General features: G+C 42.4%; 2 protein-coding genes across 3 annotated transcripts in view; both read right to left on the bottom strand.

The window, feature by feature from the left end:
- The window catches only part of camk1da (calcium/calmodulin-dependent protein kinase 1Da), a 40,801-nt gene extending 37,333 nt beyond the window's left edge, over nt 1–3,468 (bottom strand). Inside the window, exon 1 of one of the 2 annotated variants that reach the window (XM_084039241.1) lies at nt 3,159–3,468. In XM_084039241.1, the coding sequence (XP_083895367.1) occupies nt 3,159–3,256 (98 nt within the window). In that variant the 5' untranslated portion in view covers nt 3,257–3,468. The remainder of the gene's footprint in view (nt 1–3,158) is intronic. The other variant, XM_084039240.1, reaches the window with a different exon arrangement.
- A 1,753-nt stretch (nt 3,469–5,221) lies between these two features.
- Nucleotides 5,222–12,273, bottom strand: cdc123 (cell division cycle 123 homolog). The gene is made up of 13 exons (XM_084038353.1): nt 12,152–12,273; nt 11,829–11,900; nt 11,588–11,651; nt 11,213–11,245; nt 10,934–11,029; nt 10,023–10,129; nt 9,645–9,696; nt 9,485–9,560; nt 8,867–8,989; nt 8,562–8,590; nt 8,368–8,472; nt 8,043–8,180; nt 5,222–7,280 (listed from the first exon to the last, which is right to left on the bottom strand). Exons 1-13 carry the CDS (start codon nt 12,223–12,225, stop codon nt 7,227–7,229), a joined length of 1,023 nt encoding a protein of 340 aa, XP_083894479.1. The 5' UTR covers nt 12,226–12,273; the 3' UTR covers nt 5,222–7,226.
- Between the last annotated feature and the right edge of the window lie 640 nt (nt 12,274–12,913).

Here is a 12,913-nt window from a genome sequence, read left to right as displayed (position 1 = left end):
AGTAGAGCATCAATTAAGGGCAGCGTGCCCTAGATGGCACAGTGATGTCCCACAATGCACCACCACAAAGGCCACCACTTTACTTTGTGTCTCTATCTCACACACACGCACACACTTTGTTTTCCCTGTACTAGCTACTTGGAAAGTCCCTGACCTCTAGCCTCAACCCAGCGTCTAAAACATGAAGCCAATCCAAACACTGTGTTGAGTGAAAGTTGCTCACTCTCTTTAGCCTTCTCTCCAGCTTCTTTTTCTTTTATCTTTCCGTCTGCTTTTTGCACTTGTTCTTACTTTGACCCCTCCTGCAAAGAGCTTTCTGAAACTCTCACACACACACACACACACACACACACACACACACACACACACACACACACACACACACACACACACACACACACACACACACACACACACACACACACACACACACCACAAAGAACACACTCCTGTTCGTATTGAATTATTGAAAAGTGTGCGACAGGGACACACACACCATACACACCAGGAGAGGGTAATAAGACACCGAGGAGAGCCTTATGTACATGGCTGCAAACACACACACACACACACACACACACACGGCAGCATAAACTAATACTGGCATGATTAATCAAAAAAATAAGGTATGTCCCACACTGAGGAATGGTAGTAAGGCTCACTAAACGCACACATAGCCAGTGTTTGAAAGGGTAATTCAGTGTGAGGAGACAAACTATGACGGGCCCGTGTCAGACCTGCAGAAACGCTGACGCAGAAAACATTCAACGCTGCAGTAATACTCAACCAGCTTCAGTATTCCCATGTGTGCTGCTGCACCTGAACACAACGCTGCTGCCGGTGAATGCAAACACTCATATTTCTGCTAGTTTCACTGTCTCTTTGGCTGGTCATCCAATCAGCTTGCACATTCCCCTTTTGATTGGTTTCAGGCTGCTGCTTTGATCCCTACTCCGCTTGCCTCATCACGCTGATAAAAACTCTCATCTGTTTCCGACTGAGTCACAGCCACCACCTCTAACCGTTCCTCTTCTCAGTCAACCTGCTTTTCCATGCTAATCGCAAAATCACTTCCCCGTCTCACGCACACAAACACTCCCTCTTCCTCTTTACTGCTGATGCATCAGGTTCAAAGATCTGTCAGCCGCGCTGGTTAATGTGTGGCTACAACAGGGCTGGCTCAGATCACCGAGTCCTGCAACAATCTGCATGCAAGTGTCTGGGTTTTTTACCTCCGGTCCAAATTTCAGGTGATTTGGTGTAACAAATGACGGCCAGCTAGCCGTCCATCCTCATTCAATCATTGCACAAGACGAACTTCCCTCTATTCAGGGGAAGTTTTCCTAATCCCTGTACAGCTAATCCCAATCTGCATCTGCCCCATGTGCCCCCCCCCCCCCTCTCCAGGCTGCCATCCAAACAGCTCAGTCCTCGCAGCAGGAAAAACAGAGTGGGCATGCAGACGCTTAAAGGAACTAGTCGTCTGGGATTTTGGGGGCGTCAAACTGTATTCGGTTGCTGTTTGAACGAGAAGGAAAGGGAAGAGGACAACGTAAAAGATGGAACATGAGGAAGACGAGAAAGAGAAGAGATTTCCTAACACGGCGCTGGAGTTTTAATTTAACGAATATACCATTCAATACATGAATAAATGAATATACCGTTCAAATAGCAAGCTAAAAGTTAAGGATAAATGGTAGCTTAATGTAGGCTAACGGATAAATAATTGAGAGTTAGCTTAACGTAGGCTAATGGATAAATGGTTGACAGTTAGCTTAATGTAGGCTAACGGATAAATAATTGAGTGTAAGCTTAACGTAGGCTAATGGATAAATGGTTGACAGTTAGCTTAATGTAGGCTAACGGATAAATAATTGAGTGTAAGCTTAACGTAGGCTAATGGATAAATGGTTGACAGTTAGCTTAATGTAGGCTAACGGATAAATAATTGAGAGTAAGCTTAACGTAGGCTAATGGATAAATGGTTGACAGTTAGCTTCATGTAGGCTAACGGATAAATAATTGAGAGTTAGCTTAACGCAGGCTAATGGATAAATGGTTGACAGTTAGCTTCATGTAGGCTAACGGATAAATAATTGAGAGTTAGCTTAACGCAGGCTAATGGATAAATGGTTGACAGTTAGCTTCATGTAGGCTAACGGATAAATAATTGGGAGTTAGCTTAACGTAGGCTAATGGATAAATGGTTGACAGTTAGCTTCATGTAGGCTAACGGATAAATAATTGAGAGTTAGCTTAACGCAGGCTAATGGATAAATGGTTGACAGTTAGCTTCAAGAAGGCTAATTGATAAATGATTGACAGTTATTTTAACTTGGCTAATTGATAAATGGCTGACAGTTAGCTTCAAGAAGGCTAATTGATAAATGATTGACAGTTATTTTAACTTGGCTAATTGATAAATGGTTGACAGTTAGCTTCAAGAAGGCTAATTGATAAATGGCTGACAGTTTGCTTAACGTAGGTCAATTGACAATTGATTGACAGTTAGCTTAACATAGGCTTATTGATAAATGATTGACATTTAGCTTAACTAGGCTAATTGAAAAATGGTTGTCAGTTAGCTTCAAGAAGGCTCGTTGATAATTGATTGTCAGTTAGCTTAACTAGGCTAATAGATAAATGATTGACAGTTAGCTTAACTAGGCTAATAGATAAATGATTGACAGTTAGCTTCAAGAAGGCTAATGGTACTAGTACTCGGTTAAAATTAATAAATGATGAAACAACGATAGGTTGAACTCATTAATAGTTTTAAGTAGTTAACACACTAAAAGTTAACAGAGTGGGAATAATTGAGTACAGTTGAATTTAACGTTAATGGACAAACTGTTGAAATTGATTTAACGTCACCTAAATGAAAAGAGGACATAACGTTGAAGTCACTGTTGCTACGGAGAACCGTTTCACTCGGAACAACAGACCCGTACAGGAATATTATACACATTAATGAACACAAGTAGCCCATTAGAGCAGCGATGCCATAGCAAAGAAAACTTTAAAGCCCCTGCTGAGATGCAACAAGCCTAGGAATAAACATGTGTAACAGCTGGGATACTGTGATGTACAGTGATTATTAGCGGGAATATTACTGTGATATCACAGGAGATGTATGAGGGGAAGTTCAGTCAACTCACGTGCCGAGGACTTCTTTCAAATCAAAAATCTTCTTGATGTCGTCGACTTGTTTTTTCCACGTCTCTCCTCTGCCGGTGTCTCCGTTCTCCCGAGCCATGGCGCTGCTTCACCGGTCCAAGTCCGACCGACACGGGGCTGCGGGGGGAGGAGGAGGAGGAGGAGGAGGTGGAGGAGGGATGGCGACAACAACAAAAAATAAAACAAAAATGTCGAGTAAGAACTAAGAATGAAGCCGAGCTGAGCTGTAAGAGGTGTTTCTGGGTGGGGGGTGGTGGGGGGAAGTCCCGGTAGTGTGCGCTCCTCTGCTGCAGCAGGACCATGTGAGTCCTCCAGCAGGTTACCGTGTCCCTGCTGCCTCCCTCTCCCTCTCTCTCTCCCTCTCTCTCCCCCTCCGGCCGTCTGGACAGCAGTTGTCAAGGAGACAAGAAGATAACGCACTTCTCGTTGGGGCTTTCAAAATAAAAGCCCATTGAGTTACTACGTAGAAGCAATCATTCGATCATATTAGGTAAAAAGGATGTTCTAATCATAATATGGATCTAATTTATATTATCTAATAATAATTACTACCAATAGACACAGAAAATGTAATGTCACCATTCTCCGAAATAATAATTGTGATTCACGATACATTTTGTCAATACACAAATATTTGTATTGTGTCATAGATAAGACATGCACCTTTTCTGTGTGTGTGAAAAACAATCAGACACTCTTAAATTAGAGTATCCTAAATCATCTCCCTGCATAAATAAAAGATACATCTATTGTATATTGTTGAAATGTGGGCTATCCTGTATTTACAAAAACAATCGGTATCATCATCATCATCATCAAACACAGACAAGTTCTATGCAATTTTTAAATTATATTAAAAAAAGCAAGAAACCTGAGAGTTGACTACTAGGTTACACAAAATAATGATATGAATAACAGTTTAAAAGAACTGAAACATAATCAGTTTCAAGTTTGACAAAAGGGTTTGTGTGTAAATTCTTACGACAGATTTCTGTTAGTCTAATCAAACTCAATTGCAAAATGATACCTCACTTTCACCTGTAAAATATTATGAAATCTAACAATTGAACAGTAAGGCATAATTCAATTCACCAATTTTTTTAAAACAAGTGCTTTTATTTTGAATGCAAAAACATCCTTATTTCCTGTACAACGGTTACGTGCGTCTAACTTGACCGCGGACCTGCTGCAATTGTCTAACTGCCGTTAATTGCTGCACTGCCGGTACTTTTTCGGGGTTTCCACTCCAACACCAACGATTTTATGCAAGACTGCATCCCCTAACTGTATAAATGATAGCCTAATCACCCTCAAGCCGAGCCTGACTGCTGCAGTGCACGTTGTCACTGGCGACAGCGAGCCGGTGCGATGCTGCGCTCGTGCATCCCGCGTGTATGCGTGCCTGCTCGGGGCATGGCAGCAGTAAATTCGCAATGCACCAACTTGCTGACAACAAGCCTCATGCACCCGTCACCGTTTGGGGGGGATTCCCCCTCCATGAGGCGTCGGCGTGGCTCGGGGATCAGCGGTGACCCCCCCGGGCTGCAGCTGCACGTTCACCTGGGCTTAAACGGACCGCATAACACCTGGATTATCACAGGCACTGATCCTTCCCCCCCCCCCCCGGACTCTGACAGCTGCAGGAGACGGGGTCAGCTCGGGCCAGGTTACTGCTCCCCACACACACAGAGGGAGGGAGAGGGTAATGTGTTGCTGCTCATGAGTATGCCGGCTGCAAACTACTGCAGATCTTCCTCAGCAGCAACCAAGGAAAGCTCCTCTCCCTCCACCCCTCCCATCCTTATCCACCACCCTCCCCCTCCCCTGCATCCTTTACTCCAAGTCAGCATATCTGACCTCCCCCTGATAGAAGATGATTACCCAGCTGCAAAGGAAGGAGGAGGAGGAGGGCATGGGGAGATGGTTAAAAGGAGGATGAAGGTCGACGGAGATGCAGACTCCCTGTTTGCAGCTTAAACACTGCCATGCATTTCAGTCACACACACACACACACACACACACACACACACACACACACACACACACACACACACACACACACACACACACACACACACACAAATAACCTCACAGGCTGAATATGTCAACCCAGCCAATGACTCAGTTATCCTCTAAATGCGTGGGATATTGACCATGATAAGCACTCATTTCATCACATTATCTCATCTAGATGTCATTCAGGTCCTTTTTATTTTACAAAAGCCATCTTGACATGTCGCAGTAAGAAAAGCACGGGTGTAAATAATCAAATAGATGGCTGAATTCCTGGTATTCATGCTGGCTCCGTGTCACACAGGGACACTGGAATAGAACGGAGTTATGGTTGATGTGTATCACCAGCACCTGTGATTTCCCTGCTAACGCCTGTCAAAACGCCTGCTGTGAAAAAGGCCGACTCGATGACTTCCAGACGAATAAATACTGGATGAAGTGAACCTCGGTGGGAGGAGCTTAGGCTATTTTCTGACCCTTTCAATGGAGCTTGTTTGACAAATAACTGGTCCAGCTGTCTTTTCCAACATCTCTGAGCTTCAGACTTTTGGCTCCGCCTCCAGATTTTACTCAACAAATTAGATAATTTCTACCTAAATAGTGAACTATAGTTTCTATATAGTGTGTAAGTACTTTCAACCAGCATGTACTGTTATTTTTTCAGTCTCCACTGAGCTCAATTTTTCGTAACTGTCCCTTTAAGGTGGATCAGCTTTTCTCCTTTCAGCATTTTGAAAATGTTTAAATGTTTAAATCATTAATCACATCCCTTATTGTTTTATAATTATTGATTAGTGCAGCTTAAAGTAACATGAAAATACACACAGACCTGATCTATAACCTGACGGTCTAATGAGTGTTAATGCATTGCACTAATGTATTTCTACTCAGCTGACATCTCTAAGAGTATGAGAGAAGATCGGACCATTTTAACATTAGTTACCTAATGAAGTATGCCACGTAATATTGGTTTATATAGTCTTTGGGGTCGATTGCCTGATTGAAGCTCCTCCTCCACCGCAGGTCAAACCAGGACACTCCTCCAGGTCTGGTTCGTTTGCAGCCAGATTTCATTTGAAAATGATGATTAATGTGCAACAATTCCCACAATGTGCGTCTCGCACGCCGTTTCCCTTCCGCCTTCACCCGGGGAGCTGTAACTCTCATCACGCCAGCTCTTTCCATCTCCCTGTAATTGCTCTATCAATCCAGCGAAGGGAGCGAAGAGGAAAAAAACCACCCCTGAAACGAAGTGGCTGCATGCACAGCTCATTTAGCTGCCGGCGTAATGAGAGCCGATGCGTAAAAGCACAATCAATTTCTAATGTGCTGGTTTACAGCACCCACCAGACTGACAGCCCAGCCGATACACCACAAGAAGTTTAATGTGTTTTTTTCTTTTTCTTGGAGAAACAGTCTACAGCAATGCATGATGGGAAAAGGGAGGTTGAAAAGAGCGCCTGGAGCACCTTTGGAGCAATGAGTGTGTCAAAACTGCTCAGAGGTCGCGAGGCGGTGGAGAAAAATGAAAGGTGACTCAGTGACGAATGTCTTCAAGTGTTAAAGAAGATGAAATCTGTGTGTGGACTACTTCATTCTAACACAGAAACTATTAAACACACGTATTTGGAAGAAAGCAGGCGTTCTTGTACAGTGTCGGTATACATCGCCCACATTTTCCCCGCCATATAAAACTAATCATTCCACCCAAACTGAGATAAACGGCCCATCGGCATGCAGGGGCCTCCCTTTAGTGTCTCAGCGAGACGCCGGGATCAGCGAGACGCCGCTCGGCAAAGAACAAGCCGGCAGAAAATGAATCCTCACAGAGCCGTTAACGTGATCTGCTAATTCAACGTTCCATTAGACGAACACAGGAGAGCTGAAACTCTGCGTTGCACCGCCGGCTTTTAAATGAATAATAAGCTCAAACAGGACAGAAGGTTTAAGAGTCACTTCATGCACAGAACATGATATATATATATATATATATATATATATATATAAATATATATGTGGAGGGCCGGTGATCGGTGTCACTGTGGAGCGTTCTCCTCTTCCTCCTCAGAGTCTTCCTGCTGGCTTTTCTTCTGCAGGAGAAAGAACAAGAAACAGCGTTTATCAGTTATGTGACAAATTATAAATACAATACACTCCCAGACAAGCATGTAGAAAACACTGGATTATATTCAGTCAATATGTTTATTACTTTGACTACACACGGACACGACAGCTCGGTTTAAGTCAGTTTTTCAAATTTAAAATAATAAATAAATAAAAAACTACCAACTACTGAATCCATAAAAACACTGGTTGGTTTTCAACTGACAAAAATGGTTTGAACTTTTTGATTAAATTAAATGAATATGCAAGAAACTATAATGTATATCTGATAGGAAAACGTGAGAAATAAATTGTATTTTGTAAGATATTTGTTAAGTAAAGATAAAAAAAGATTTAGTTGAGTTAATAAAGAATTAACTAAAAACGAAATTAAATATATGTACGATAGTACATGAATTATGGAGAAGGGTGGGATTAAATAAGTGTATACTTCTTCCCACTCCTTTTTGGACATGTCAAAGAAAATAAAACACTATTACTTCTTGTATGCCAACCAGTCAAGCTGCAGTTTACATCCATGTCTGTCCAAAATGTCATCATTTTATCCTGTTGTGTGTGTGGAATGCTCATTATCATGAATTCTTGAGTCAAGGTCAGAGTGACCTTTGACACATCGTATTAATTCATCCTTGAGTCCTGGTGGTTTGTGCTAATTTGGAGAAAGTCCCTCCAGACGTTCCTGAGACGTGGAATAGAAGCAGTCTTTTACAATCAGACACACGTCTTACCAGTTTGAGGAAGTCGATGAGTTTGTAGGCGTCTTCTCCCGTGGAGAGGTCGGCAAAGTCCCGCGGGATCCTGTAGCTCAGACAGGGGCTGGGCTGCACCGTCACCTCGCTGGTGGTGCAGCGGAACGCCGGGCCGTCCTGCACACGGAGACACCACAGGGGGGTTTAAACCTGGCTTCAGGTTTCACTGATCTACAGGGGCTTCGAGTTCAGCGTTACTAGCACAGAGGTCAAACTCCTCTCGGCTGAGTCACCTCATCGGTAGAGCTCCAAACAATGAGAGCCGTTTTGTTTTTTATAGCACGTGTTTGTCACGATGGCTGACCTGCTGCTGGGCGATGTCCCCGCCGGACGTCAGCTCCTCCCAGCTGAACAGCAGCGAGTCTGTCACCTCTCCGAACGGGTTCACGTCTATCAGCCACACCCTGCCCTGTAACACACACACAAACACAAATGATATAAGTGTAACCGAGTTACACAGAATTTAAAACAGAGACATGAAAAGCCATCCGTGCTTACCTGGCTGTCTCTGTAGACGTCAAACACAACTGTAGAACAGAAAGAACAGCAGTATCAACAACAACATATGCATTAAACGTTCACATTACTGACATGAGAAGTTCCTCACGCACAAAGAAAACATTCTACAAAACTGTTAATGATGGGATTCAAATTTAAATGGAAAAATGACACGTTTGATTAATGTTTTCCCGTTTCCAACAGTAAATATTTAATGAGTTAGAAAAAGAAGTTTCAGCCCGAGGAGAGCTGGAGGAGGTGCAGAGTTAAAGGATAGAAAACAAAAAAAGGATGCTGATGCTCACAGTCTTCGTCCAGGAAGTTGTACTGGATGTGCTCGCTGAAGAACTCCTTGATGGCGTGACAGATCTGCTCCTCCTGCTTCAGGACGTGCTGGTAATACTGAGTGTAGTCTCTCTGGGAGACCGCTGGGAACAGACACACCGGGAAATTAGCCTGCTGAGCACAACTTAAACATCATTAGAAATCACCGTTACAATAGAGGTTGTTTTTTTTATTTTTTTAAATTATTCCCATTTCATTACATCACATATTCAGCTCAGTTCTATAAAAAACTGCCCTCTTGCCGTTTTGTGCTGTAAAGCAATCGGGTTTGGTGGTTTACGTTACTCAGGTATTTAAAGTATTTGCATCAAAATGTACTTTAAGTACCAGAGGTAAAAGTATGCATTAGGCAGAATGGCCAATTTCAGAATAATGTGCATTTTATTATTGCAGAATAAATGGTGATTAACTGGGCAGTGTATGGGGTTTAGTGCCATCTAGTGGCGAGGTTGCAGACTGCATCCAACTGAATACCCCTCCATCCAGGGCTCATTGTGAACGAAAACACAACAATTCTTAGCTTCACTTTCTTAGTTTCTTTGGGGGCAAATGGAGAGTGTGAGCGGAGGTTTTTTTACCGATCAGCTTGTTTTCTTTGACGAAGCAGCGGAACTCTCCTCCAGGGATCAACTCGCTCCACTTTCTCAGGACCAGCTGGGGACGGAGGGACAACACAGCTGATCACATCCAAACAAGTAGATTGCAGAGTGCTAATGAGTAATATTGAGTTAATAATACCTCATAGTTTATGACCGGATCGGGGGAGTCCTGGTCGCTGCATGAAAGGAATCTGCACAAAGAAATGAACGACAGTTACACTGTTAAAAACTACAAACATGTCCTGTAGCATCACAGGAGGTTTTTTGGATTCTAATACCTATTTTTCACACAGGCTTCACTCGATGTTTGTCACGCACAGTGGAGAAGCGTGAGGTATAAATCTACATTGCAGCAATTTCTGCCACAAAGCTGCCACTTGTGTTTTACTGCAGACTGAAATCAACCTCGGTACAGCAAACCTGGTTTCTTCCCTTCTCTCCTCCCCTCCTCCTCCCGTAGATTCTCATCTATATGCAAAATATGTGTGTGTTGATGTTGTCGTGTGGCGAGGCTTACGGCTGGGTGAGGTCGTGGGTGATGAAGTCTGAACTTTTGAAGAGCAGGAATATATCGCTGAGGCTCTGACACTGCAGGGAACTGTTCAGAGCAATCCAGTTAGCATCCTGGAAATGACACACACACACACACACACACACACACACACACACACACACACACACACACACACACACACACACACACACACACACACACACACACACACACACACACACAAACACAAACACACACACACACACACACACACACACAAACACACACACAAACACACACACAAACACACACACACACACACACACACACACACACACACAAACACACACACACACAAACACACACACACACAAACACACACACACAAACACACACAAACACACACACACACACACACACACACACACAAACACACACACACACATTAATCCTCAAGAAAGAAGCAAGCCGTCTTCTTCAGTGCACTCAAACGTACAGGGCTGTTAGCCAACGAATCATTTGGTTGTGCTGAAAAGATAATAAAAATAACTTGTGCTGTCACACACTCCTAATTAATTCACCACCCTGCTAAATCAAAACGAAGCAGGCAAACACAGTCTTCCATTCTCCTTAAATTAAAACTTCACACACAGTAATTATTTGTATACCCTGTGTCACTTTGAATTCTAGAAGAAAACTTTGTTTTTCTCGTGTGCCTCCAAGGAGACAGAGAAATCCAACAGAGAATCGAAAATTTGGAGGAAATTCTCAAATGGAGGCTGAGTTTTAACAGCAAAACTATATCAAGCCATCAGGTTAAAAACATCAGTTTAAAAGTCTCATTTCATAAAGACTTTAAGGCAACACAGGCTGAGATATTGACATAAAGACGGTCATTTTGTGGGTGAAGTATTCCTTTAAAAGCAGTTTCTTACCCGTGGAGCGCTCCAGTTGAGTTTAGGAAAGACGAGCCCACCCAGGGCGTTTATAGCCTCCAGCACCTTAGAAGTGAATTCTGGGAACTCAGGAGCCTAGAACACACAAAGCCACATGACAGTCATGACTGCTGCATTAACCAATGATATGCATGGGGTGGTGTACACTTCTGTCAAACGCAGAGAGCAGTAATGCACCATAAAAGCTCATGGAAACACATATCACACATTAAATGTTTTGGCAGATGAAAAAAAATGTAACATGTTGAATGTACTTACTGTGACAGTGGTGGTTGTCTCATCATCTGACCACTAGAGGGAGGTAGAGGGGAAGAAACAGAACATCACCATTCAATACTTCACTGTTTCACTGGTCCTGTGTGGGAGCTATACGTCTGTGGCTTCAGGCAGAGAAGTAAAACAGCCTCCAAAACTACAAAATAATGTGTATGACGATGCATTAATTCACTATTAGTTCAGTATACATGACTTTCTAGTGAGGTTAAAGCTGCTCAACGAGAAACATTTCAGGTGCCTGGTTTCACTGGAGAATCAGTGATGACGGACTTGAATGTGAAATCATTTTTAAATTAGTAAAACAAAGGCTTATTTTCCTCCCAGTGGACAAACTACATCAGTCTTTATTTTCCGTACCTGAATGTCTTCCTCGGCATCCGAGTCGCTGTTGTTAGTGTAGGTCTGCTGTGTGTTATGGTCACTGGAGAGAAGAGCATTGGTCAATTTAACACACAACAGATGTGGTCATGAATGCACACATTATAAGATGGATCTACTGTGAATATCACATAACAGGGTCGACCTGTACAAAACACACCATCTTATTACTCCACTTATAACATAATACACATATAGGGGTGTGTGTGTGTGTGCTTACCTCCCAGAGACTACCAGCGTGCCATCGTCCAGCAAATAGTCTATTACATTCTGAGGCAGTGGGAGAATCTGACTGGAAAAAAGCACAATAACAGCACATATAAATGACAAAATCATTAAGAAAACACGGGGAGAAATAATTACTGAAACAATTGTTTGGTGATGAACACGACACACATGAAGAAACCACGCAAGACGATGGAGATGGCTGCTAGCTGCTTCTGTCTGCTAGCTAGCGGTAGCTGTTGTTGCTAAATGGTTTTACAGAAACAACGATATTAAAAATATCTTCCGGAAGTTCCGCACGAAGGTCAGCTGTCTTACCTTTTAATCGTGTGTTTCTTGAATATCGGAAACCAAACCGAAAACTGACAGTTGACAACTTGCTCCTTCTTCATGCTGCAATATCCTGTACCGGAAACGAGTCCATCGGTAAATATCTTCCGCACCGCGACTACTTGTATGAAAATGTCTCCTTTTTAACGCCTCGGCGTTTCGGCGGCTCTGTATTTTAATACAGTGATATATATGTTTAATGTGATTTATTAAATATCACATTGAACAGTCGACGCTTTATTGAATTATGTAACACATCTCTGTTTACAATAGGGAAGGCTCTTTTTAGAGGTGCACATGTGGGAGGGGTCAGTAAGAACTCGCGACGTAGATCGTTTATTAAAAAGAGGAGGAATCACTACCTTTTCCCAGGAACTTCTTAACACAATGTGTTGTGTATTTAGTTGTAATTTGGTGTAAAATATGAGTGTATAAACAGGAATGGAGGGTTCTGGACATTCTGGTGCTTCTTTGTATGAAGAGAATGCTGTGAATATGTATTTTCACTTAATATATTTAAACTTTATCTACAGTATATGCATACTACATTTATATATTTTAAATGAATATAATAGGGTAGCTTAAAACACCACTACCAACCACCATAATTATACATATATTATATCAATAATATATTATTAATAATTATCTAATATTTGATATATTTATAATTATATATTCACTTTAAAGTCGAGGTGAAACGAAAAATGCCCTTTTGATGCCTTTTCGATCACATCCCCGGTCATAACG

Source organism: Eutrigla gurnardus (assembly GCF_963514095.1).
Source record: "Eutrigla gurnardus genome assembly, chromosome: 21".
In the NCBI taxonomy this organism is placed as follows: domain Eukaryota; kingdom Metazoa; phylum Chordata; class Actinopteri; order Perciformes; family Triglidae; genus Eutrigla; species Eutrigla gurnardus.
This window is presented reverse-complemented; position numbering and strand designations above follow the sequence as displayed.